Raw genomic sequence first — 27,855 nt, forward strand, 5'->3', positions numbered from 1 at the left:
AGACTTCAAGGTATTTTCTTCAGAAAATACCTTGAAGTCTGGTTTTATGTGATGGACCAACACAAAATAAAGTGTAATTACAAAGTGGAAGGAAAATGATACGTGGTTTCAAGGTGAACAAATAAAAATGTGAAAAGTGTTCAACCCCCTATTTTATGATATCTCAAAAAAAAAAAAAAAATCGAGCATAACCAGCTGCCTTCAGAAGTCAAGTAATTAGTAAATATAGTCCATCTGTGTCTTAACCGGACATTTGGAGCAAAGATGGATCATCTTCTGTTGGTCTTTCATATAAAAACCTAACAAAAAACGGTTAAACTTTATAGCAGCAATGTGAGAAAATGTGGAAAAGTTTAAGTTTATACATAATGTTTATGCATAGTTATAGATGTAGGATTTTATTTAAATCGGATTTGCACTTCTTTTCTCTGCCTCCTTGTGGAGCAGAGAGCAAATACATCAGCATTTATATATTAGACAAAAATATCCTGGACCTCTAAAAGATGTACAGCATTAGTCCACTCAGAGGATATTTTTTTCGCAGGCTGGATTTCTGTGGTTAAAGTGACAAAATAAAATGGTATTACACTTTTTTTTTCTTTTGCAGCTGTAGTTGTAAAATCTTGAGGGAGTGCAGAATAGTAATTTTAGTGCAGCGACCCAGAGCAGTGGTCTTATTGTTTCAAGGCATCACCAAGCAGCTGCTCAACTCTGGAGTTTATTTATCTACAGCTTGAAAGGGTAAGTGTCTCCATGCAAAACACCACAGCACCGCTCTGGAATAACAATGAACGTCTACAGAACTCCTCTTTGAAACTATCGTTAAAAAAGGAAACTTAAAAATGATAGGAAATAGTTTAAAATCCAAGCATTTCTATTTCAGTTGTAAGAAAACAATAAAAAAGGAGTTGCAGTCACTGAATCACTTCACTTGGGAGATGTTTAATTTATTTGAAAACACACATTGCTGGCAAGTCGGTGATCTTTGTTCCTGAAGATGAGCCTCAGTTGCTCAGCAGTTTTTGTTCTCATCCGTTCAAATGTAATTCAATTCAAAACGCTTTGTCGACTCCAAAGGGGAAATCGGCGTTGTTGTGACTCATACAAGTTTATTCAAACAGTTGTAGATCCTGTGACTGCAATCTCCTGAAGAGGTTGCATGTTCAACTCTTTCTGACCTTTACAGATGTCTTCTATGGAAAAACTATTATTCTAGTTTGCTAATTATACCCGAAGCAAGGGGAGCAAATAATTGTTGTTGTTTTTTTTAACCTTTTTCTTTGTATGCCCATTTGTTTTTGTGAAATCTAATTTGTAAATAAGATCTTTCTTTGACAGGGATACATACCCAGCAATTGTTTTTATTTTTTGTTTGTTTGGTTTTCTAGTTTATTTTAGTAAGGTATTGAAACACACACAATGACGCCACTAACTTCTACAGAAACACATGAATTCGTGTTAGTTTATTGTGCAATAAGGAACAGGACATTATTCAAAGTTGCTGTTCCAAGCACCCTGCAGTTCATCTGATTTGTGGTAGGGGGCAGCATTGTGCTGATATTACTGCTTCAAGAATCGTTCCGCTAAAATTAAAGACGAGCTTCAAAGGACGATTCGAAAAATAAAGAAGTAGGAATATTTAAAAGTAGGAACATCTTTACATTGGGGAGAATATGTACATATAACCTCAAACTGCTTTATTTATTTGATCATAGGCTGCTTATTTATTTGAAGAAGTCCAGCACCAAAGTTTGGTTAAAGCAATTAGTAATATCCGGAGATTTGGGTGTCAAAATGAGAGAAAGTACAAACAAGGTAGTGAGTTTAGAGGAAACAAATTAAAAAAAGGAAAGAAAGAAAAGAAAACACATATGGAAATCTTGACATTGAGCAAATTGGGGAAAAAAATTGGACTGAAATAGTGACTTTTAAAAAGGAAAAATATAAATCATATGAATGGTCCAACTTAAAGGAAACAGTGAAAAAGAATACAATAAATGTAACAAATCACTAATATGCAGCAAGTTGTTTGAGATTCTAAGTATTTCAGAACCTTCAACTTTTAAGCAACTGGGAATTTTCAAACTCTTGAACTTACTGTCAAAATGAAATGCAAAATTTTTTTGTTTTACCTGGTAAGAGGCTTCTGCTGATAAAATCTGGCTGACAAGCAGCTGGAGAAGAAATGACACTTCAAGCAGTAATATCCCCCAAACTGTTGACTCTGTTTAAATTCACAATCTTCTTGAGATTGCTGTTATCTCGCACTTTTTCCTTCCGCGCTACTTTCCATTAATATGCACGAATACAACGCTTTGTGAACAACCAGCCTCTTTAGCAATTACCAATCCAGGCTACACCTGCTGTTAATGGCCATCGTGTCATCATGGCATTACCTGTTTTTCTATCCGCTTTCATTTTTTGACTGGGCTTATGTCAGCTGAATGTTGAGGGGGGTTATTAGCTGTCAGTATATGATCATGAAATTTTATTCTGTTCGAACTTGCCTATTGTAATTCACTGAGATACACCTGCGTGTCGTATTTTTTGGAGTCGGTGACATCACAGCTCGGGAGATGCTGTCATCACACAGCTGGTAGGGAGGAGGGAGGACTGCAGCACAGGAAGTGCAGCAGCAGCAGCAGCAGCAGCAGGACACCACGAACGACAGGAATCACGACATGACTCTTTCCGACAGAGCAGCCGCCTGTTAAACCAGCGCAAATATCCCACCGCGGCGGTCGGATTCAGGGGGGGGGACATGGGGGGCTCTCAGAGCGTCCAGATCCCCGGTGGAGGATCCGAAGGTTACCACGTCCTTCGGGTAAGAGCAGCTGTAATGGTCGCCTGCCCGGCTAACATTAACGCTCCTCTAGGAAATTAAGACACACTGCGGTGCATTGGTTTGTATCTAATAGGGAACACGAGGAGGATTCACATATGGAGATATACATCCGCCATAGAAAGCATTTCCTTGTTACTTTAGATGTGAAAACAGCTGCTCGTCTTTAATGTGGAGCAGATTAACGAGGTTGTCGCGGAGGGTCCGCTCCGGTTTGGTTGGAGTGCGCCAGGAAATGAATACATCTATGAATTTAAATGAAATGAAATGTTGGACGTGTTTTTAACGCCTGTTTGTGCAGTTCTCATCTCCGGTTCGCAGCTCTCAGGAGGTTATTCTCCTTGATGCCAGAATAACCGGTGTGGCCACTACATGACTAATGGAGAAAGGTGTGTCCTGTCCCCACCTTTAGTCTGAATAGAAGGGATTCCTGGGATAGTTTTATCTGCACATCCAACTCTGGACTGAGGACCAAATATCATTTGGAGATCTTATTCGGACCCACTCAGTGGAGAATTAGGTCAAGCTTTACTAAAACAACCGAGCTCAAAAACAAGAAAACTATAAGGTCAGATAAAAATAATGTAAATGTAAACAGGTAAAGGTTTCTGTTTCTCAATTATTTACCCCTATCAGGACCAGATGGGATCCTTTTGAAGATCTTTTAGCTTACCTCATGTTGTCAGTCTCTCTTTGTTCATTTTTTAAATTTTTTTTTTAAAGAAAATTACAAACACAAAAGTAGGGCTTTGCATCAAAGCAGATTGTCCCTAATCTGTTATTTTTTTACTTTAGGAGCAATAAATGTGTATTATTTCCAAACCTAATGAGCGATAAAGGTCAACAGCTGTGATTTCAATATCCAATATTTCAACACCAAAATAATATATTCTTGTTCTAAGGCTTTATACAAAGAAAGTTGAAACCAATTACAACCAAATACTGATGTGAATTATTTAAAATTAATCTCAACCCTTTCGTGCATGAAATATTTTTTTCCAAAGTGTTTTTTTTTTTATTGGCTCTAGTGGCCTTTATTTGATAGTGAATTGACAGGAAAGTGGGTAATGAGAGTTGGGGAAGACATGCGGCAAAAGTCACCAGGCCGGGAATTGAACCTGCGACGGCCGAGTCAAGGACTAAGGCCTCCTTATGTGGGCTGTGCTCAACCGCTGCACCACCACACCAACAATCCAAAGTGTTTTTGATTTTGAGTTTAACATATTTAAGCAAATCTAAGGTTAAGCCATTAGTTAATATAACAAAAAAGAAATGTGTATTTATCGGACCAAAATTATTATTTTACACATTTTGGTATTGTTGTTGCAAAATATAACCTTTAAAAATTCAGGCATACTGCTGTGTGGAAAACAGGTCACCAAATGAATGTCTGTGCATTTCGTTTATATATTTCATTAAAAGTTTACATCTTTAAAATTCATCTTAAAAGTTGTTTTGCAAAATGTAATTTGAAAAAAAAAAAAAATATCTCAATTTCTGAGAAATAAATTTGGATACCCAGATACATATTCCTATTTATAATGGCTAACGTCACACTAGATTCGTCGGATCTAGTGTGGTTGCAATATGGGCAACCGCACGCAATAGAAAAACTTTGTTGCTAAATATTTGGAAGGACATTTGCCTCGTTTCCAAAAATCTCGAAGCTCGTGAGGGATTTAAAGAGGCATAAGAAGAATTAGGAGACCTTTGCTTTCTAAGAAAAACCTGCTGGTCAGACTGAAGGTTGCCAGGGAGAACAAAGACAAAGACTGGAGCGTTTATAGACGGCATTTAATAACTGGGCGGGTTTTTTTCTTTTTTTTTTTTTTTTTTTTTAAACTTGTAAGGCAGGTGTCTCCATCTAAAATCAACAGTCACCTGCGTAACGTATGACAAAGATGCCCTTTACATTCATTCGTTTTAATTTTTTTTTTTTAACAAGTTTGACCTGCTGGCTGGTGTTGCAGTGAACTTTCACCTTCATTTGCTGTTTTAACTGATGAGGAAAATTTGAAAAGTGACCCCAAAAAGCCTTAAAACTCTTAGGGTGCGGTTTGTTGACATAGTGCAGATTATCCACAATGTAATCCTTTGATTGTAGTCAACCAGCGACGATAATTTATTCTCAAAACATCTCAGTTCCGTAAGATAGAGTGGAAAATATTCTTGTTGGGGTGATTTAAATGTGCCTCTGTACTTGCTCAGAGGCAGGTGTCACCGTCATTCATCACCACCTATTTGTTCTTCAGACGAGTTAAACCTGAACCTGTTTCACCATAAAACACGTTTAACCCAGAAGTTTGTATGTTTTCCTTCTGAGGTCATTAAGTTTGAGCTCAGACTCGAAGAGGACAACACTGTATGGCAAGCCGTTTTAACATAAATTCTGTTTCGTCGGACTATCCKTTATTACATTCCAGATATCTAAAAATGCATTTTGACTAGACAAAACTATATTTTGACTATCCGGAACGGTAATTTAAGATGTCTGTATTTACATTCTGACTAGTAAGAATAATAATTCAAGATATCTTCAATTACATTTTGACTAGTCAAAATTATTTTCAGGATATCTCAAATGACGTCACTGGATCACATATCCGTAATTACGATTTAAGATATCTTCAAGACTTCAACACAATTATGACTAGTCAAAATTACAATTAAAGATATCTTTAATTTAGTTTTGTCTATCAATCAAATTTTATGTGTATAGCACATTTCAACAGCAAGGTATTTCAAAGTGCTTTACATAATTAAAATAAAAACAGCATGCGACAGTGAATAAACAGTTAGAAAAACAGAATTTTTTTAAAGAAAAAGAAAAAAAAGATTAAAAAAGATGAACATTAAAACCTTGTAGGACTTCAGTTAAGCGTCTCACACCTCAGAGTTTTAGTTAAGATGTCATTTAACAAGGATTCTCACACCCTTAAATATAGATTCGTTTAACTGGGACGTTTTCCGGGGGGACTTTACATAGACAGTGTGAAAGAGAAATAAAAAGTAGTTAACTAGATGAAAAGTAAAGATAAAAACATCAAAGACATCAAACCCCGCACTCTAAACCTAATTTAGCCATAAGCAACTCTAAACAGGTGGGTTTTAAGTTGAGATTTAAAGGCACCCAGTGTTTCAGCTGTTTTACAGTTTTCTGGAAGTTTGTTCCAAATTTGTGGTGCATAGAAACTGAATGCTGCTTCTCCTCGTTTGGTTCTGGGGATGCAGACCAGAACCAGAAGATCTGAGGGGTCTAGACGGTTGGTACAGCAATAACAGATCTTTAATGTATTGTGGTGCTAAACTGTTCATTGATTTATAAACTATCAACAATATTTTAAAATCTATTCTCTGAGCTACAGGGAGCCAGTGTAGGGACTTTAAAACTGTTATGTGCTCTATCTTCCTGGTTTTAGTGAGAACACGAGCAGCAGCATTGTGGATCAGCTGCAACTGTTTGTTAGTCAGACCTGTGAAGACGCTGTTGCAGTAATCAATGAGGCTAAAGATAAACGCATGGATGAGTTTCTCTAGATCTCGCTTGGGCATAAGTCCTCTAATCCTAGAGATGTTCTTCAGGTGATAGAAGGCCGACTTTGTGACTGTCTTAATGTGGCTCTGAAGGTTCAGGTCAGAGTCCATCATTACTCCCAGGTTTTGGGCCTGATCGCTGGTTTTTAGTTGTAAWAACTGAAGCTGTGCATTGATTGTGGTTCGCTCCTCTTTAGGTCCAAAGATGATAACTTCAGTTTTGTTTCTGTTCAGCTGGAGAAAGTTTTGGTACATCCACACATTTATCTGTTCTAAGCATCTGTTCAGTGATTGGATGGGTTCAGAGTCACCTGGTGACATCGTGATGTAGAGCTGTGTATCACCCGCGTAGTTATGGTAACTAATTTTATTTCCTCTTATAACCTGAGCCAGTGGGTCTAGTCATTATTTGCTTTTAAGATATCTATAATTTAGTTTTCACTAGTCAAAACTACATTTCTCCTATCCAAAAGTACATTTAAGATATCTTGAATTATGGAGTCATTAGAGATATCTTTAATTACAATTATGACTAGTCAAAACCAAAATCGAGATATCTTGAATTTACTTTATGACTAGCCATAATTTAATTGTAAATATCTGAAATATGTATTTCAGATGGTCAGTAATTCATTTTTGATATCTTTAACTGAAGTCTCCATACAAGTCAATGGTAAATCTGACATCATTTCGACTAGTCAGAATGTAATTGGAGATATCTCAAATAGTTATTTTGTCTAGTAGAAATATAATTAGAGATATCTTGCATCGCTAAAACGTCTAGATGCAAAACAATTTGAGATATCTGGAATGTAAGGGCAGTAAAACCCAATTTATGCTAAAACTGCTTGCCATAAAAACTGTATTTGCTTCTTTAAAAAACGTCTTAGAAAGTCCACATACCCAGGATGCTCAACTGACTTTTTTTTTTTCTTAAATACCAAGAAAGTCTAACGCCACTGTTTTCATCTCCTTTTTGCCTTTTTTTACCTGAACTTACTAATAGGAACCATTTGTGCTGTGCTGAAGTCTTTACTGTATGTAACAAGAAATCAGCTGTCCAACAGTAAAGGCTGGAATAATGAAGTTAGGCCAAATTATAAGACAAAGATAAATGTACTGTGGAGGCAAAAATCGAAAGCTATTCAGTGACAAGTCTGCAAAAAATGGAAAAACAGAATAATAGTCTTTATTATGCTGTAGCAGGTAAAATAAGAAACCATTTTCTATGGACATTTGTAGGATACATTGCACATCATATTCAACTAATCACAACACTTCAAATGGAAGACAAGTTAGAAAATTTCCAAAAGGGCCAGATACTTAATTTCAGAAAACGTATTCATGTCCAAGCTGGACTGTGGGACATAATTCACCAAATTCATTTTCAGCTTTCAAATTTATGAAACAAAAATGTATGAAACGGAACTAAATTGTTATTATTATTTTTTAAATTACCCATTTCAAAGTCTGACCTGGGCCTCCTTAAAATTACGTCACAGAAACTTTACAACAAATCCCAGCAGGCGTCGGTGAACTGAGCCAACGAGGCAAAGCGGAGTGAGCTGAGATGCCAGAGGCTGATGTGAAGAATTCCATTCATGCCAAAGATGGTTCTAAATATGGACTCTGTGTGTGTGTTTTTCCCTTTTCTATAATTAGTTGCCTATATTTATTTATGTGCATAACAGCCTAGTTTTTCAGTGACTAATGCACATACCCAGGCAATGTCAAATATTCTGTTTTCATCTTTCTCCGGTTTCCGTTTTAAATTTTTTATCTTCTCTTTGCTGCTTTGGCACAAAACGTGCATATCAAACAGGATTTCATGTACAGTCTGTTTGAAGGACCGGACGTACGTCTTCATTCCTAATTGTTCTGCTTTGGTGCGCTTGTCCTGAACTGAAAACCCCTGTGAACCTTTTCAGGTGCAGGATCATTCCCCGGGTTACCGCGCACGACTGGAGCCATTCTTCGATTTTATCATCTCAGTTTGTGACACTAGGCTGGTAGGTGTTTATGTGAATCATCCCGATCCAGGGCTCGGACCGCCGTCTTAATGTTTGAGCGCTGATTTTTAAAGTATTAAAGTATGTCCGCAACAGAACAGGGACAACGACACCCTGAAAGAGCTGCTGAAAGTGAACGTGGAGAGGCCCGTCAAGATGCTGCTGTACAACAGCAGGACGCAAACTGTCCGGGAGACGACCATCACACCCAGCAACACGTGGGGCGGCCAGGGCCTTCTGGGGCTCAGCATTCGCTTCTGCAGCTTTGAAAGGGCCAATCAAAACGTTTGGCACGTCTTGGTGAGTGTGCAGGTCTCGTTTGAGGCTCTGTTTGCCATCAGATCCACCGAGTTAATGCTTGAGTGCGTTTCTTTATTAAGGAGGTGGAGCCAAACTCTCCTGCAGGCCTGGCTGATTTGAGGCCCTACGTTGACTACATAATCGGAGCGGACACGGCTATGCGTGAGGTATGCCCTCTGTGCTGATTAGAAGTCTTTTGTGTGGCGGCTTGCAAAACTATTCACTCTTCAACTGCAAACATCAGAATTTTTTATTTATTTTTTTTCATGTCAGACAGATGGAGTGATGAAGAATTTTGAATTTAAATTAAAATTATACTTTGGTCTCTACGTTTTTTTTGTTTTTTTTTTCAATAGAAGTACAAATCTGAAAAGTGTGGCGTGCATTTGTATTCAGTGGTACTGAGTCAGTATTTTGTGGATTCACTGCAAACGCAGCTGCGTCTCATTTTTTGCTCTGTCTCTACCAGCGCTTCATTGTTTGCCCAATTCTTCTCTATAAAGAGGAATGTCAGATCGGATGAAGAGTATCTGAGAACAACAGTTTTCAAGTTACAGGTTGTCTTGACTTTGACTAGGCCATTTCAACACACGAATATGCTTTGATCTAAAGCATTTCATTGTAGTTCTTGGCTTAATGTTTAGGGTTGACAGCCTTCTGAAAGTGAAGCTCTGACAGTTTTTCTGTCAGGATTTGCTCCTGTATCTGCTGAACCAAAGCATCCACACAACACGACGCTGCCACCGCTTTGTTTTTACTGTGTGGACTGACACTTTTACGAGACACTTAACATCAAATTTGCTGCATATCTATGCCTGGCCTGTGTTTTTGTTCAGAGCGAAGACCTGTTCTCTCTCGTCGAAGCGCACGAAGGGAAGGAGCTGAAGCTCTACGTTTACAACACGGACGCAGACAACTGCCGCGAGGTGATCATCACCCCGAACTCTGACTGGGGCGGAGATGGCAGGTATGATGAAAACGATCCACGTTGCCTTTTGACAATGGAAAATTCAGGTCATACTTTTTGAAAACACATTGGAGAGATTACCTTTGCTGATCATTTTACTGAGACATAAAAAACAGAGGCACAAAACCTAATTGCCTCCGGTGCAAATCTGCCGATCCTCTCTACTTGAATCTTTATGGGCCAGATGCATGAATGAAACTTCACCTAATTCCAAAAAGCAGGTGCAGGATACATATGGTGCCTCCTCTGAAAGTGATTGTGAAATCTGATTTTCTCTCCCATCTTTAGCCAAGAATAGAAAAAGACACTCTTCTGGTTAGTCATTTATCTTCAAGCAGGATTGTCAGCTTGGCACGACTAAAGGAAATACCAAAGTACGCCATTGCATACCATTTGTCAACTGACATACCTTAAATGCTCCTCTTTCTCCTCCAGCAGTAGGAACGGTAGTGATTCTACTGCATTGGAGGAAGAGCTGGTCTTCAACTAAACAGAGTTTTATATATTGGGCTCTTGCACGTGGCCATCCCTTTGAAACTCGTCATGCAGGCCAGACGTTTGAAAACTCCTCGAACTTTTCTGCGTCATCGTTTTGACCAAGTTCACCCGCCAGCTGACTGTCAGGGAATGCTTTCCATGTGTGTGAGAAAAGCAGACTTTTCAGAGTAAAGATTGCATTAAAACAAACAAAAATAAATAAATTACTTGATTATAAACATAAGACTAGGGTGCTGACAAGTCAGGTGAATGTGTGATCCCCGACTTATCTGCTGTTCATAGACCCAGACAGGTCCTGGGTTAAAATTTCCTCTAGAGTTTCTTTGTGACTGAACTGAACTTGAAGCTATTAATGTGTTAAATCATTAAATGTTTTAGTTTTGCTTTCAGAGTTTCACTATGGGTTTGGTTTGTTTCAGCATCTCATTTCTGGGAAAAAAAAAAAAACAACCTTTCTTGAGCCGTTCTGCTATTTTGTCCGCATTTCTGTTTCCGCAGTCTCGGATGTAAGATTGGGTTTGGTTACCTGCACAGGATACCTACGCTTAAGGAGGAAAAGAACTCCCGTTCCCCTTCGCAGAATCATAAGGCGTCTCATATACCCAAAGACGGCTACACAGAGGTAAGGTGACGTGTCCGTGGCAACTCAATCCGGAAAAATTTCATATTGCTTCATCTCTTTTGAGATTTTGTTGACATTTAGAGATAAAGAAATTCTGGTTACCAGGTCCAACTCTCTGCTGTCATTCCAACCGTTCCAGTTGTCGTCTCGTCTTCTGCTCCAATTGGATTAGAGCAGCCTCTCAGCAGCTTGTCAGTCAGCTCTGAGCCAACGGCTGTCCTCGTTAACACGCCGACAGGTAAAACACTGATCAGATTCTTTCAAATTTTTACTGGCAAATCCTGGATTTACCAGTCGCATTAAATTGACCTTTCCTCCCCGCCTCCCCCCCCATCGTTGACATGTTTCTACTACCATCCTGCTGTTTCAGGAATTCCCATCATCCCACCGCCCAACCATGTAATTCCCAAGCAAACGCTCCCTTTGACTGTAAATGGTGCTGCAACACAACCAGGTTTGTGAGCTTGTTTTTACATCACGAGTAACCAAATGTTGCACAAAAGAATAAACGGCTAAAGAAAATGAATCAAGGGTTTCATTAGGTACGTCATATAATTATCTCGAATACTGGAGTTATTGATGGCGTCACACTACATGTTTAAAGTTCTGCAACAAGTTTAGAAACGAGATCATTGAAACTGCTGTTAGTTTGGATACTTTGCCAATTAACTTAAATTGTGTGTTAGTTGGGGGAAGAAAAAAAAGGGATTTGATTTCTTGTCGCTCAGGCTTGATTCCCCTTCCTGGAGCTATTCCAGCCTTTCCTAATTTCCCGAACCTAAACGCTGCTTTGCCAGAAGTGGGTCATGTTCTGCCGCCTGGACTTGGGATACAGCATGACGGTATGCTGCGCTTCACTTCTCTGTGCTTAGATTGTGAACGCTGTTTGAAGTTTTGTATTTCACAAAAATACAGTGAAAATGCGTAGCTGCTTGTATCGCGCACATCCTCTTGTTTAAACATTTTCATTTGCTGTAAATGGTTGATGGCATGCAATATTTCAAAATTCTTTTGTATGTTTTCAATTTTTTGACTGTGAAAGGCCATCCACAGCAACGTGCGCATGTGGAAAATTCCCCCTTAAACCCGGTGATAAACTGATCAGTCAGGATAGATGGCAGAATTTGCCACTTAAGTCATTCAGGTCCTCAAGTATCAAACATGTTTGAGTCAGTATGAGGTTGTTTTATTTTTTTCTGAATCGGATGCAACGTGCACACACTTGTTTTCTCAACGGTCCACAGAATATTTTCTGAAGTCTTGGGGAACATGAGGTGGTTTATTTGTGGAAATGTGGGACAGGTCTTTGTTTTCTTTTTGGTCAGTAGAGGTTTCTCTCCCACGGATGCTGCGTTTGCTCTGTTTGTGTGAGATTGATTCATGAGCACTGAGATGAGCGAGGCCTCCAGAGCTCTAGATGCTGTGTTGCTAGGTGACTTCCTGAATGAATTGCAGATGCACTCTTCCAGTAATTTTGCCTCCTGGGAGGGTTCATTACCATAAACATTTTTCTCCATTTATGGAAAAATGGCTGTCACTGTGGCTTCCTGGAATCCCAAAGCTTTAGAATTGGCTTTGTAACCTTTTCCATTCTGATCTCCATGTCTTTGAACATCATTTGTTTGTTTCCTTTTGCAGTTGTTTGGCCTACTTCATGTTGTCAGACGGGTTCCATTTGAGTCTTTTATTGATATTGCAGGTCTTGCGATTAATCATAGTAAACCCCTGACTTGGCAAGCAGGATGATTACCTTTTTAACTAAGGGATTGTCTAATAAATACAGTCATAATTTGAAAGATGCATTTTATGTTAACTCAGATAAAATAAATCTTCTAATGCAGCTTTCTTATTTCTGTTGCTCTCTGCAGGTCTTCCTCCTCTCAACCTTCCAGCCGCAGTTTCCAGTGTTACTCCTTCCGACTTCATTTATCCACCCGTTGCTGTTAATTCACACCCCACCATCTATCCCTCTTCCACCATCCACATGAACAGTTCACTGACCAAAGCCCCCAACCATTCATCAGTGCCCAACTCGGGAGCAATTAATTTCACTGTAACTGTGGACTCATCTTAGCACGAGGGAACTCATAAAGACGACACCTCGCCCTCAAGTCCTTCCACAGCATAAGCAGTCAGTCGCTGACAAATGGGTCGTTTAAACCATGTTTGCATCCGAGCTCCTGGAGGACGCTGAAGATACATGCGAGGAGTTTCAGCTGAATTTAGACATAACTCAAGGCTGGTACTATGCATTTTCACTTGTCCCCAGAAGCCGATCATAAAATGTGGGAAAACTAATGCGGTTGTCGGCATCATTTCATTTTAGTGGTTAGATTACTGAAAAGTATCGAGGAAGATTTAAAAAAAAAAAGACGTTGCTGCTGAGGATTCTTTTTTTTTTTCAGGTTTGTTTGCACTGTTGTAAAACCATCTTTGAAAAAGAAAATGCATAGTAAAGTTTGTTATAATCTTGACTCGTTATTCTGTTCTGGTTCTTCCTGATTTTTTTTAAGGAAAAACATGCAGTTCCACATATCACCAGAAGATGGTGGTATAGCCTTGACTACACGTGGTGGCTAAGTATTTGAGAAACCGTTTTAAAAACGTTTTTAGAGTGCTCTGTTAATGTCAAGAAGTTATGATGAAAACCCAACATTACATTTCTCAGACAAATTGTGGTCAGGAAACCTACCATCAAACTACCAACAACGCTGATCTGACTGTTCAGTCACTGAATATCTACAAGGATGAAAGCAAACAAGTTATGTGGAAGGAAAATGCAAAGCATCCAGCATCAACTGACATTGTGGACAAATTTTGCACTTTGTTAGCCTATATTTTAGCACATTTGTATTGGTTTAATGGTCCTGCACCATATAGGATGCCAAAGTGAGTTTGAGTCATGTCATAATTACCAAAATTAACAAAAAAAACTTGTAAAGCATCTGATTTTCACAGAATTTAGTTTTTCTATCCAATCATCCACCTAATCCACTGTCAGAGGGCTGAGCCCCTTCTGTGCAATTTAGTTTTGACTATTCTACACTGAAAGGCACCAGTAAATATTGATAGGAATTGGGTATCAGGTCATCAATAACATTCACTGAGGAAAAAAAAACATTTCCTGGAATTTATTATTCACTCTAAGCAGAACTGTACAACTTGTACCCAAAGTGGAACATACAGCCCTTGAAAAAGTAAGAGCAGCAAAGCAGCAAAATGAAAACACTCCAGGAAACTCATTTTATGTCAGGAAAACTTTTAACTCCTTTAACACATCACTGCTGCAGCTCAAAATTTGAAAATTCACCTATACAGCATATACAGTTTCCAATTTGTTAATATTCCTGCATAGGGTTTTATACATCATTTTTCTACATTTGGTTACTTTGTGCATTTAATGTATGTAAGTATGCTGCTCCAGCCTACATGACACTAGATGCCACTTATATGCTACACATTACATTCCCATGGCTAAGTTACTCAAATTAAAGCCTAACATTTGTGGGGGAGATAAAAACAAAAACGGAACAATTAACCAAATCAATAGTGAAATTTCTTTAATTCTACGTAACAATGACTGACTTCTCCTCACAGTAAATTAACTTCTAGCAGCTGAATCATTTGCATCCTGGCAGGACAGTCTTATTAAATCAAATGGCACACAGCCGAATCTCCATTCAGCCACTGAATGCTCCATCCGTCTGCAACTTCTCTACAGGGTGTCCAGTCACATTTTCTTCAAAATACATAGTTTCAGTGCTTTTGTCGGACGCCCATCCCAACACGTTCTGTAAAACACGACTTCTCCATCCTTCCGCTGATAAAAGTCCCGATAAAGGAGAAGAATCCAGGCGCAGGTCGGAGGAGGCCAACAAACATCCCCCCGCTCCGGTCCTGCTCTTTCTGCTGCCCCGGTCACAAGTCCAGGCCTCCCGATGAGCCTCACAGTTGCAACTTCAGTTCTTGCTTGGCCTCTCTTATAAAGTTCAAAACTGTCAGTATGAGATGAGACTGGATGAGGCTGAGCCAGCACTAGCAGCGCTCATCTGTAGATTTCCAGAGGAGCTCGATCTTCGCATTTGAGGGAGCAGGTAGGGGTCGCTTCCCAGCTGGAGAACGTCGACTCGATCCTCCTTCCTGTAGGCCAGGCAGCGTCTTATGAAGGCCTGAAGGGAGGAAAAAGGAAAATCGGTTCATTATTGTCCCGTCTGGGTTCTTACAGTTTAGATTGCAAAGTTGATTTGAGCCATTTCTAATAAACAGCTACGGGTTCTGATACATTATTACGTTGATCAAGTCTTAATGAGAATTTACTCTGTTTTCTCACCAGCAGCAGTGAACAATTTAAAATCTATTTCATTTAAGGTTGAGAGAAAAAGCAAGCTTTAGACAACTTACACTGATATGGGTGAATTAATGTGTTGATAAAAACTTTCATGAGTTTAAAGAACTTTGCTGTCTTCCTCTACAAAACTCTATCCTAATATGCCTAGTAAAATTTAAAAAACATGCATCGCCTCTGAACCAAGGCGATGCATCTTTTCTGGAGTAAATTTTTACCCATGTAATTTATTTCTAATAAACGCAGTAATAAGCCTCAGAAAACAAGCCAAGCTCCTGGAAATGTGGTAATAGATTATATGCATTAAATGTTCCCAGACTCTCAAACGTAAACGGCATGAATAAAAATGGTTTTGATAAGAAGTCTAATAAATTAGAGAAATTTTCATAAAACAAAATAAAATTTGTGCGGTTCCCTGATGTATAAATGTACTTTAATTAGGTTTTTTTGTTTTTGTTTTGTGTGTACTACTGTATTAAAAGATATCAAATTAAAGGCTTATTATACCTCAACATGATGAATAATATAGAATTGCCGTTTTTCAACATGTGACGGCCTAGAATATGACATCTAAAAACCAGTGTTAGTGCAAATAATTGAAACAAGAAAAGGTCAAATGTTAAAACCAAACATAAGATATAATCAAGTTATTTTTTATATAATCAGATCTTTCTAGTTTAGAACCGCTACACTTTACCCAGGCTGCTTAGAGCTGGAAAAATATTCAATTTTTGAAACTTTCCAATACAGGTAATGTATAACAAATATGTCAAACAATACAAAAAACAAGCAAGTCTCCTACCTTAGCTTCATTACTGACGACTGGCTTTACAGGAAACTGGACCTCAGTAGCTTTGAGAATAGTGTTCTCCTGCAGAATGTCCTGCTGCGACTGGTTGTGGCCAAACGGCTGGAAAACAGGGAAAACTTGGTTCAGGCTCAAGTTACCAAAAGACAAATATTATCAAACTATCGGTCTCACCTTTCTTCCATACAAACACTGGAAAAAGATGACACCGACTGACCACACATCCACCTTATTGGAGATCTTTGGCGGTTCTTTACCAACCACAAAACATTCAGGAGGAAGGTACCTTTGAACCAGATCAATACGGTTTAAGGTCTTTGGAGGAATATTTAGACACATTAAATACAACTTGATTTAACCAGGAGCATTTAATAAGTTGATTTTTGTAAATCCTTTAAACATCTCTCTATAAATATGATGCCTTCATGCATGATTCCCTCACCAGTATGTTCCCGCCCCCTGCGACGTCAGGTCCATCCCATCAACGCCGTAGTTGTCGTCATCCATTATTTTGGAAAGACCAAAGTCGGTGATTTTTATTTCCCCGCAGGCTGTGCCGTCCACCAGCAAGATGTTACCTGCATGTCAAAGTACAGTAAGGTCAACACTGAACCTGTGGTCAAACCTTAAGAGGCGGTAAACTCTCAGACGGTGCGTTTACCTGGTTTAAGGTCATAATGGATGATGGGAGGTTTGATCTCGTTTAGATATTTTAGTGCGTTCACGATCTGCATGACAATAGACCGCGCCTCTTTCTCAGACATTAGCTTATGCTGCTTCAAGTAGAAATCTAAGTCGTTGCCCTCACAGTACTCCATGACGGTACAAAACCTGTTCAATGAATCAATGGTTATAGCCGACATCGAACAAGAGACCACAGAAAGAACAAGAATCCAGGCAGATACTGACGTGTCTGTATCCAGTGAGAAGTAGTCGTAAAGTTTTACGATCCTGGGATGGTCCAGCTCCTTGTGTATTCTGTACTCTCGACATGCATGCCTGGCAAAAACGAGGTGGTTTTTACATCGTTAAATAAAATTTAAAAAACGAGTCCAGACACAGTAGATTATGAACTATTGGTTTCCTATTAGACCCACATACTTGTGATAGTTCTCCTTTTTCTCTTCTCTCCAGTTCTTATTAAGTTGGTGAATCTTCACAGCAGCATATCGTTGTTCAATCAAGTCAAAAGCCTGAAGGGCACATGTAGTAAATTTAAGCAACCCAGCACCAGGTGACCTTTAAGTCTTTAATCTGAGACAGCAACACTTTCAAGCCTACCTTGTAAACTTCACTAAAGCCTCCCCGACCCAAGAGGTGTAGGAGCAGATACCGTTCATTTAGCGTGGGGTGATCTTTAAATCTTAAGGTGGAGAACGGGAGAAAAGTATCATTTATTATTTCAGCTCATTCTCCACATAGCTTTTTGTCAAGCAATAACAGACTTTAAAGCAAGTTTAGTGGCTGTTGATAGTATCCGTGTGCGCGTATTATGTTCTATGTCAATGCAGCATCTGTCAAAGGATTATATATAGACTCACTGGGAGCTGTCTTCATTATTTATTCTCTTCAGCTCCCTAATGTGAAGGTTGCGGACTCTCTCCAGGCGCTCCAGCTCAGCCTGGATCTCAGCTTCTTCCTATAAATGATTCAAGCACGTAAACACACAAATGCAAAGAGGCAACTTTAGAGAACCGACAGCGAGAAGAGGAGGAGATCATCACAACCTGCCAAAGTAAAACTGCTGGATTGGCCTTAAACAAGGTGGGAAATCAAAGTATTTAAATAATTTCTAATAGTTGAGTTTTAGATTTCACACCAAGTAATGACACTAGATTGTTGCACATGTTTAAAATAATGACTGAAGAAAATTGCTGCAAAAACCAACCAAACAAACAAAAAAAGAGTATTGTATTCAACATGCAGTGATTATGGAAACTATGTGATCACAAACAAACCTTCTTCAGATGTCCAAGTCGCAGTTTGAAGATCTCTTCCTGTTCATGGTACTCTGCTAGAGTCAGCCTAATCAGGATGAGAGGCAAAGAGGGGGAGATTACTCACAGTACAGCTGTGAAGGAATGAAGGAAAAAGGAAACAGAAAGATGAGAGGAAGGAGAAACGGAAAGTAGGAAGGCATAACAAGAAAATCGTAATAAAATAACAAGGATGAGAAATTCATTGGAAAAGAATAAATGCTTAAAGTATGAAACCAGAATTAAGTGAATTAACTGCAGATCTATTGATCAGAAGGAAAGAAGAAACGAAGAATAAAAAGGAAGTAGATGAAGCAGGGAAAGGAAACAAAACAAAAAAGGAATTGAGGATAAAGAAGTGGGAAAATTGGAAAGGATGGACAAATATAGGGGGAAAACTAAAATTAAAAATTAAAAAGTGAATGTAAGAAAGAAGCAGGAAAAATGAGAAAGAAAGCACAAAAGCAAACAAGGAGGTGAATAAGAAAGGAATGAAAGCAGCAAGGATAAAATGAAGGAAAAAGGAAAAACAAAAAGATGAGAGGAAACAGAAAAGGAAAGTAGGAAGCATAACAGGAAAATTGTAATAAAATAGCAAGGATGAGAAAAAAGTGAAAAGGAAAAAAAAAGAAAAAAGTGCAGGAAGTAACTGGTAGAAAGGAAGACAGAAAATTAAATAATACACTCTGGCAATGTACTTTGTTTTTAACAAACTTATCCAGAAAACACCAATATTAAACCCCAGCCTCTTCCAGGCTCTATAGGAAACTCTGACCTTTACATAGTACAGAGCAAAACCCACATTTCTACAATAACATAGATATAAAATCTTCACCCAGGCTACAACTTTTAAAGATAACACATGCAAAGTCTTACAGTTGAGGTAGGCTGGGTTTTAGAAAGGGATCACTCTCTGCTCCATTCACTGCCTTGGTTTTGCGTTGCTTTGGCTCCGAGTTCGTGGTTGGTGCTTGGGAGTTGCTGGAGGACGGAGGCTTCCTCTTGGCAAGAAGTTTCCTCTGCCTCTCGATGTCTTCTCTCTGTTGATTTATCCACTCCTGCTGCCTGTTGATGCAAATATGCATTTTTAAAGCCCCACAAGTCAAAATGTTCTCCAGCATTAAAAGATTTGTTTTAGTCGAGTGATTAAGGTGAAACTAGAAGGGAACGAAGGCTTTTACTTGACGAGGTTCTGGAAGGCGTAGCCGTCTGTCCACTGCTCTGTGAAGGAGGCGCCGTGTCTCACGGTGGTGAAATGGCCCAGACGTAACCTATCCTGCATGCTCTTCTCCCGACAGGCCTGCTTCTCCTGTGTGCTCTGAACAATCATATCAAACAATGATTTGCATCGTATTTCACAAATAATCTCAACCGTAAAAAGAAAGAAACCTAATGTACCTTTTCTATAAGCAACTTTTTGCTCATAGTGATGCATTTATTCAAGCGTTCCTTATACTTTTCAAGTAATTTTTGCTGCTCGTCTATCTGCCTCCTGAGATCACAGTTTACCTAAGAAGCAGGATCAGGAAATACATCAGCTACATAATATAAAAAAAAAAAACTAGGAAGGCTTTATTTAATTTGTTAGGCACTAATGTGATCAGAAACCCGTCCTGTTTGTCTCTTACCCTTAGCAAGTCATCTATTCTACCCTCCTTCTTCTCAAGGTCTAGGTTCTTTGTACTTTCAAGGGCAGCCAACTTCAAAACTGTAAGGTCAGTCTAAAGTAGAAAAAACAAAACAGAAATGTTAGTGGAGGATTCTCAAACTAATGCAAGCTACTAAAAATAACATCTTGATGCAAAAATTCAGCCATCCTCCTCACCTGAACAAATTTGACTGATAGTTGCTTTGGATTTGGCATCTGGTCCCCAAAAGACATATTAATAGGAGATGAACTATTTTGTCTAACCTGAAACAGAAAAAGATTATTTTTTTAAGACCAACTTGCATCAAATGGAGCAACCAAAGACGATCTGGATCTGAGGATGTGGGATGACTTACAGCAACGCCCTGAGCCGACTGGGAATGTGAGTTCTGGGGTGAGCGGAGCACTGGGGGGAGGCCTCTCACAGGACTGGACCCATTTCCTCCCTGAAACTAATAGGCAATAAAGAGGATTGTTAAAGTTTCACATCTAGAAACTACAGAGGTCTCTTCTCGCTAACAGGAGATTAAAACAAGCCATGAAAGGTAAAGAAATGTATAAGGAATATTAAACTGCAACCTTACATCAAAGTAATCACTTATTTTGGGTCCTCGCACAGCTGATTTTCCTTCAAAGAGAAAAGGAGGAAGATTTTAGGTTAGAAAAAAATGTTTTCTCAGATATTCTGGACTTATTTAATAAAAGTCCAAAAATAAAAAGAATTAAACCTTGGCTGCTCTCTGACTGGATCTCAGGCTTCCTTTTTCTGCCTCTGGTTGTTTCAGACTGTTTCTTCTCTGGAGTCTGAAATATGACATTTGAAAAAAAAAAAAAAAAGATTATTACAACACAACTTCCAACCTGCTATCCATCTGGAAAGAGGCTTTAGTGAGCATGCAGCTGATCCCAAACTCTTTAATCTGGGTTTGATTTTTCTGTATGTAATCTTATTAGTTCAATATTTCCATAAACCAGGATCACTTCTGTTGAACAAGTCAGTAACTGCCAAAGTGAAATCTTCAAACTATAACAGCTGTTATAAAATATATTTTATACTGGGTATGTTTAATATGCCCACCAAATATGAAGTAGAATTGCCTCTTTTTACACCAGACCCCAATTAAATGAGGAAAAACAGGACAGTTTTAGCAGAAACCAAAGATTTACTGGAAGATTTTTTATTTCTAAAAGGCCACAAGCATAATCCCCAAATATACTCAATAAAAACACCCTGGAGGTGTTTATTTAACTTTAAAGAGGAAACTAAAAAACTGAAAATTGCATTTGCAGAGCAGAAAAATTGATCCATTTATTGCAAAACATGACACATATTGCAGTATTTTAACATGTGGTCTCAATCACTTCATCATAACCCTGTTATACAAACTGTGACTGACTGCTTCTAAATGCTGGATGAACAAAAAACAAAGTTTACAGCTATCCATCTACACAATCTAAAATAGAAGTGATTTAATCACAAAAGCAGAAGCTAATGGGCACCTTGAATATTTGTTTTAAAAAAACAAATAGATTAGGTTGTTGTTCATGTATCCAAAATACAACCAGTTGACATTTGGGAGAAACACAAACCCTTCAACAAAACACCAACTAAAACCACTGCATGGCGATACACATACAAGCTCAACATTAACACAGACCAGTGTTCAGTTGCCAATGATTAGAAGAGCAACTTTTTAAAGACATGCAGCATTAAGAACATTTTGTCCATTCATGATTTCACTATGAAAATTAAGAAATTCTGCATTGTTTATTTTAGCGACACAGCTGGGGAATTTTCTAAGGTGCCTTGATGTCTCGGAGTCCGTCATCCTCCGCAGCTTCCTGAGTTTTCTAACTTTTCCTCCTCCAATTGCAAGCTTGCCAACCAAACTACAGCATCCCAAAACAGCTTTGTTGAGTCGACATCTTTCCTCCGGGATGGCTCAACAAAAGAAGTTCAGTTTGTGTCACAATTGTTTTTTCCTTTTGCAAAGAGGTTGTTCACTACTGAAACTTATTGAACAGAAAGACTATTCAGCTGGTCATATTTCTGAGATATACATGGCCCATACGATTAGACATTTATTGTGACAACTACTGCAGTTCAATTTAGTGTGTGGCTCTAAATGTAGAATCTCATCATTAAGTTGAGGATTGTAGTTTAGTCAATCTGACTGTAATGAGTGTAAAAAGGTTCTAAAGCCATACTTGAAATGTTTCTGCCTTACCTCTGACTCCTTGTCACTTAAGGATCCCAAACTTCCAAAACTATGATTTGAACATTCATTGTTGGTCAGTCCCTGCAGGAAACAGAAAACATTTAGCTTGGAATCAGTTTGAGACCCCCCAAAAAGTATTAAAAACAAACCCTTCACCATTTTAACCAACTTAACACACTATGACTCACTTTGGTTCCTCCACTTGTGCTGCACGTGCTTCCCCCTGTGCTGCCACTGACCCCACCCATAAAACGAGCCTCCAGCAGTTCCTGTCTGCGGGGGTCCAGGCTGTGCAGCTCCTCCATGGTGCCTGGGTGGATAAACACCTGTTATTTAGGAGTCTACTTAATTGAAGTTTTTCATTGGTCCATAAAGAGCAGATGGCACAGCATCAGTAGTAAGAACATTAACACAAAGAACTCATTTATATCCATTCTCAAGGGGCACTGAAAAAAAATCCACTCCAGCGAAAACAAAATTTTTTTTTCAAATACAGTTTACTCTTCCCCACACTTAAATAATCCTATATTGTTAAGAATACTGCAGGTGTCAAATCTATTTTATAACAGAGCGGAGGTTACAGTCTTTTCTGTGCTACAAAGCGCTGCCATCCTGAGAGTTCAACAGGAATCTTTCGATTGCTAGGCGATGCTGAATGCTGCGTTCCGGTGGGAATGATACAGGAGCTCCTTGGGATTCTGTGTTGCTGCAGACACAGAGGTGCCGGCACACTAAACCTGTGCTTTAATGAGACAACCATTTTGAAAAGCTACCGGGGCCTTAGCAAAGCACCCAGCATTTCAAGAGGTTGAAATGTTCAAGACCCGTTTAAAAAAGGGGGAAAAATAAAGATGCGTGAAAATAATAAAAGGAATTTAGCAACCAGTCAGGAATAGCTGATCAGAAACTCAAATCTTAATTCTGACCAGTGAACATATCAAGTGGAAACTGTTTTAGCTGGATGAAGACATAAAGCTGTGAGGTGCATAAAATTAACTGTGAGAAAACACAAAGGCTGAACAAAGCTCCTAGAGAGGAAACTGTATTTTCTACTGAGGCGTGTTGGGCTTGTTCTAATGCTGCTATGATTGGAGTCAGTAAATAACAGAAAGAGTTTTCCCTGTTATAGTCAGTTAAAAGATGCCGGATCAGGAAACATCGACATAAGAATCTACTTATTCCACACTAGTCAGGCTAACCCTTTTAAGGTTAGCCTTAAAAGGGTCATGGTTGGACTAACACAGCATGCTAAAAACAGATTGAATTATCAACTCAATAATTTTTGCCTTTTTTGAAAGAAAACAAATATCCTGTTTAACTGCTGTACCATCCAACATGGCTGTTCTCTCTGCAATAAGGTGAGATTGTCTCTCCTCTTAATATGAATAATTAATCGATCATGACCAAAATGCTGCTTAAATTCACTTTTTAGTAACAATAAATTAATTAGGAGTGCACTTATATAGGGACATTTGGGCTGATAATGATACCCAATAATATTTTTGATATTATATACATTATAATACCATTTCAACACCGTGATACACCTACCACACCACTAACATTACTTCTCTGCTTCTGTTAAACATCTCCCAATCCTGCACTACATCACTGTCATGTCACATGACCAAGCAAATACCACATGGCCAACCTCGTCCCTCTACTGAAACATAAAAAGCAACAACATGGAAATAAGCATCGGTTGTCTATATTGGGTCAGTTTAGCTACGGGATGATACTGATATGCTAAAAATTGACAGTCAATACCAATATTTCTGCCGGTGTATCATGCATCCCTAAAATTTGACAATGTAGCAAATTTTGTTTGTGGAAAGAAGTTGTGAACTATTACTTGTCCTGTAAAGTACTAACTGCTGCATTTATTGTGGTTCTGTTTTATTTGTACAGATATACCTGTTCCACAACATGAAGCGTTTTGCTAACTTTGTGACTGAAAGTTGCTTTTGAGAAACAATTGTTTCGTTTGTTTGAACTATGAACACTTTATTACCAAGTTAAATTTTCAGTAGAAAACAACTTATTTCTATCTCTTTAAAATCTGAATCAGCTAAAACTGGCAGAGGCAGGTTTGAGATTTACCAGCAAATTTGCTGTAAAATGTCCAGATGGTAAATTATAACAGTATACCTACAGAACGCAGATACTGCAGTGGACCCACTGATGGAGACAACAGTTATCAAAATATGTTTGATGTAAAATGAAAATTAATCTAGTTCCTATAAGATACGTTTTCCAAGCTGATATTGTAATATGTCCACACAAAACACCACTTCTGCAACAGATTTATAGAATCTGGGACACGATTCATAAAATTTCCGACAATACCTGAAATAAAAACTGGATTCTCTGCATGTAACGCACAAAGGAAGCTTATTTCCGCAAATAACATACAACCATGAAAACTGCTTGTAATGATAATAGTACAAGATGTAACACATAAAAATGACATGCCACCAATTTTAAATGGAGCACAAAAATATATGACATACACTTCCAACTGTTAAATATATTATTTTCCTTTAAGTTCATCCACAGAACCGCCTATTAAATATAGATTCAATTTCTAACAAATTATTTTGTTCATTAATTTAGAAATAAACTCAAACCAGTTTGTTAAGTACAGAAAACTTAACATGTTTTAAGAAGTCGGGATTTAAATTGCTACATTGTTATGTCATGAATTCTCTGTTAAAGCTACATAAGAATTATTACTCTGTAAATACTGAAGTACTACACTTATCAGGTGATTGAATTAAAGTATTACGAAGCCAAAGAAAGACCAGTAGTATTCAGAACTTACACAACTAAAATATTACCAAAATCTACAAAATAAAAACAGAAAGAAAGACAATTGGGCTTTCTTGTAATAGTAATAGTAATTTAAATGTACTATTACTGAAAGCGAAATTGCAGAAGTCTTGAGACCATTACATATGTGGCACCACTTTTTCTTTTTCAAATGTATTTATAATTCAACATTCCAGGGAGTTTCCTCTGTAAACCTCAAATCTCTTCGCTGGAAATGTTCCTGATGAATGCAATAGAAATTCCACCTCCTGTGCAATAAGAAAAATGTTGGAAGCAATTTGGCAGCCGTTCAATTTCCTCCAAGAACCCAACAAACTATTCTTGTTGCGTTTCTCCACAATAGGTCTTTGACTTCCAATCAAATCTGCAGCAGCACATTTTATTGTCGAAATCATCCGTCTAACCACAGGAAGACCGTCTGCATTTGCTTCATATTCAAGGAGCCACAAGTCAAAAGCAAAACAAAAAGCTGCCGTCAATTACTTAAGATTATTTTGTAACGAGAGCATACACCTGAATAAAATAAGTGTGTCAGTAAATCAGATACCACATTTCCAGCTCATTGCTTTCACCTTTAACTTCCACCAGCTTGAATGGGCAAATATAAATCATGCTGGTAATAAATGACTGGTATGTTCACTGTTGCTAATGATGATCTCCAAAATAAGAACTGCAAAATCCACAGGAAGCAGCTGTTGTAGGCATTCAAGCAACCCTCAAGGGAAGTGCTACTATTGAAACTCTTCCCTTTGCCACTTTTCACTGCAATCTTTATGTCTGATTTGGACCCATATCAACGGCAGGTTCCAGTGATTACAGAAGTCCAGATTGTACGGACTACATCACAAATGTCTCACTTAAAAAAGGTTGAATATTTTGGAGTTTCAGATTGTTTGATGTGGATTTTCCAATGCACAGTGTGTGTTCTCCATTTGTCAGAAAGAACAAGAAAAGCATGACGATTGTTTCGRCAGTATTTGGACACGTGAGATCTGTGTCATGCGAGATCTGCTAAACAGAGATCAGCCGAGACCAAGACGTCAGCATTTGATGCAAAGTGCTATATTTAAAACACATCTTGAGTGCTTTATTTTGCAAAATGACTGTTTCTTCTGACTAATAAAAGACTTTAATAACTCATTACAAAAGCAACTGAGAAATGTCTTACTCTGCTCTTTCAATTCCCCTAATTAGGTATGTGCCTGTGATCTGCATCACAACATAAATTGAGTTATTACATTTTTTTTCCCTTTTAAACTTTTAAAATTGGTCAAGCTTTCTGCACCACTCCTTAATGCTAAAAGTATTTTTTAATTAGGTAAAAGAAAATGTGCCACAATGACCTAAGTTATTGTTATTTTTCTAGGGTATTGGGTGAAGAAGTACTGCCCCTCCTAGACATGCTGCTACTGACTGCTTGTCCACTGGCTGAAGGAAGGAGAACAAGCTGTACTCATCTATTTAGAAGCAAACTACAGGATGGCTCACRTCTACTTATTATGATTTGACACTTTAGATTTTTTTTCCAAGAAACCACAAATATGGTTTCTTGGAGAAAAAAAAAATTAACAACATCCGACTTGTGCAGCACTCACAACAGGCTTAAGGAGCCCTACAATACCCCCCAATGTTAGACAGAACATGCATACCAATTTCACACAAACATTTGTGCTTTTTTATCAAGGATTTCCTTCTGTCTCAAACACAAGGCCCCTCAGTGTATGACTTATCTATTTTCAAGCCCCTGCAGGAGCCTGCGGTTGAACCCTTACAGCCCTTGTTGTGGATGTCATTTTAACTCCATGCTGTTCAGCAGACTGACCACCTGTTTATGGACGACTCATTCAGAGTCAGAAATAAAGCCCAGCCATGATATGAGTGTAGAGTTTACACCTGAGCTAAATCAYTGACAACTACAACTTCAGAGCAGGAGAAACACATTTTTAACAATGACAAGTGGCATTGTGATGTAGGCAGCCATCATTGTTGTCAATCACTGTATGGTACAGTGATAATACAAGGAGCAGAGGAGAAGCCAGCACAGCTCACTCCTCCATCACCGCAATATCTGGTGAAAAATGCTGACCCTAAAGTAGGCRCAAGAGCCACATAATAGTGAGTTACAACAGCTTTCATCCCCCTTGGCTGTTTTGCAAACTCAAATGAAGAGATGAGGTCAAAYAGGGATACCATGCGTTCAGTATGTTAGCATCCATAGCAAGGGGACATCTTCAAACAGCCTAATTTATCTGAATTACTAGCCGATTCAATGCACTCATGTCCCGTTAAGTACATCCAATCATTAGATATAACATAATCCAAATTTCTGTATGTAAAGACTACAATCAGGACACAAAGGATTGGACACCTTTACCTTGCTTGTTAGGACTCCATCGATATAACATTAACACTTCTAGAAACTGCTTGTTGTTCTACTTGCATCAACTGACTCGTTTTCAAGAGTTAGCCTTCCCAGCGACGTGATGTTTTTGTCAAACATGAGTCGATTATAACGTCTAAATGCGTCCTCCACAAAGATTTTTCTGCACCAGTGCAGGTTATTTGTCTAAAAGGTTACAACACTGGCCTGGGCACTGAGCTACGGTCCTGTCTTCGGTGCTACAAGCTAGCCCAAACAGCCTCAATGGACTTTGAAGCTGACGCTTCACTGTAAACGTTAGCTAGTGCCGAGCAGCTTTCGCGAACAGAATTTGTTCGGTAGTTTTAGAAGAACTGATTTAATCCCCTGTCAAAGGACCAAATAGGGAATATGTAGAGACTTTAAAGACGTTTAACRATACCTTCCGAGGCCTTCACCCCTGCCGTGGTATGCTGCTGAAAACACAGTCCGTGTTGGGGACGTGGAGAGCTGGGACCAAAGATGGCGTCCCCTCCAAACTTCCACTACTTTGGATTCTCATCAAGCTACTTTTTTGATCTGTAGGTGCCGCAGCGCAGGTCGCTCACACAGACTGGGAAGCTAGCCGTGCGGTGGACCGCATGTTGCTTTTCACACAGGTACACCAGACCAACAGGGACAGAAAACGGGAAAATTGGTGTTCTTTTAGGGCACAAACCTCTTTACACCTAAGCAGAGCGTCCGGGCTCCAGGGCCACCTCTCTCCGTCTTCGAGTGGTTGCCTGTGAAACGTCACGCAGCGTGTGCAAAATTCTTCTCGTAGAGGTGATGCGGTCTGTCTGAGCGTGCGTGGCGATGTCCACAATCATGGCTGATAATTACATGTAGAAAATAAATAA

At 38.7% G+C, this 27,855-nt stretch overlaps 2 protein-coding genes across 4 annotated transcripts; one reads left to right on the forward strand and one right to left on the reverse strand.

Annotated features, from left to right (window-relative positions):
* Nucleotides 1-2,366: 2,366 nt before the first annotated feature.
* LOC103458600 (Golgi reassembly-stacking protein 2) lies at nt 2,367-13,246 on the forward strand. 3 transcript variants are annotated; one of them, XM_008399534.2, is made up of 10 exons: nt 2,367-2,824; nt 8,305-8,385; nt 8,482-8,685; nt 8,766-8,852; nt 9,522-9,652; nt 10,649-10,772; nt 10,878-11,010; nt 11,143-11,226; nt 11,501-11,614; nt 12,641-13,246. In XM_008399534.2, exons 1-10 carry the CDS (start codon nt 2,762-2,764, stop codon nt 12,844-12,846), a joined length of 1,227 nt encoding a protein of 408 aa, XP_008397756.1. In that variant the 5' UTR covers nt 2,367-2,761; the 3' UTR covers nt 12,847-13,246. The 3 variants fall into 3 exon arrangements, with proteins under 3 accessions (XP_008397756.1, XP_008397764.1, XP_008397773.1); XM_008399542.2 differs by lacking the exon at nt 11,501-11,614 and having other exon boundaries at nt 2,369-2,824; XM_008399551.2 differs by lacking the exon at nt 2,367-2,824 and having other exon boundaries at nt 6,752-8,385; nt 8,468-8,685.
* Nucleotides 13,247-13,888: 642 nt separating this feature from the next.
* tlk1a (tousled-like kinase 1a) lies at nt 13,889-27,806 on the reverse strand. The gene is given in 23 exon segments (XM_008399522.2): nt 13,889-14,941; nt 15,920-16,027; nt 16,100-16,211; nt 16,368-16,503; nt 16,587-16,756; nt 16,835-16,924; nt 17,027-17,118; nt 17,207-17,288; nt 17,467-17,564; nt 17,884-17,950; nt 18,778-18,966; nt 19,083-19,219; nt 19,300-19,410; nt 19,530-19,622; nt 19,727-19,813; nt 19,906-20,001; nt 20,134-20,177; nt 20,278-20,353; nt 21,778-21,849; nt 21,957-22,078; nt 27,399-27,435; nt 27,437-27,475; nt 27,477-27,806. Coding segments are annotated over 23 exon segments (2,271 nt in total). The 5' UTR covers nt 27,519-27,806; the 3' UTR covers nt 13,889-14,770.
* Between the last annotated feature and the right edge of the window lie 49 nt (nt 27,807-27,855).

The sequence above is a fragment of the Poecilia reticulata genome, linkage group LG2 (assembly GCF_000633615.1).
Source record: "Poecilia reticulata strain Guanapo linkage group LG2, Guppy_female_1.0+MT, whole genome shotgun sequence".
NCBI classification, from domain to species: Eukaryota; Metazoa; Chordata; class Actinopteri; order Cyprinodontiformes; family Poeciliidae; genus Poecilia; species Poecilia reticulata.

What these genes read in the sequence shown, in the direction of transcription:
- LOC103458600 (XM_008399534.2), top strand. Translation starts at nt 2,762, where the DNA reads ATGGGGGGCTCTCAGAGCGTCCAGATCCCCGGTGGAGGATCCGAAGGT. An exon ending in AAGGTTACCACGTCCTTCGG is followed by an intron (nt 2,825 to 8,304) that starts GTAAGAGCAGCT and finishes GAACCTTTTCAG; the next exon opens with GTGCAGGATCATTCCCCGGG. An exon ending in GACTGGGGCGGAGATGGCAG is followed by an intron (nt 9,653 to 10,648) that starts GTATGATGAAAA and finishes CTGTTTCCGCAG; the next exon opens with TCTCGGATGTAAGATTGGGT.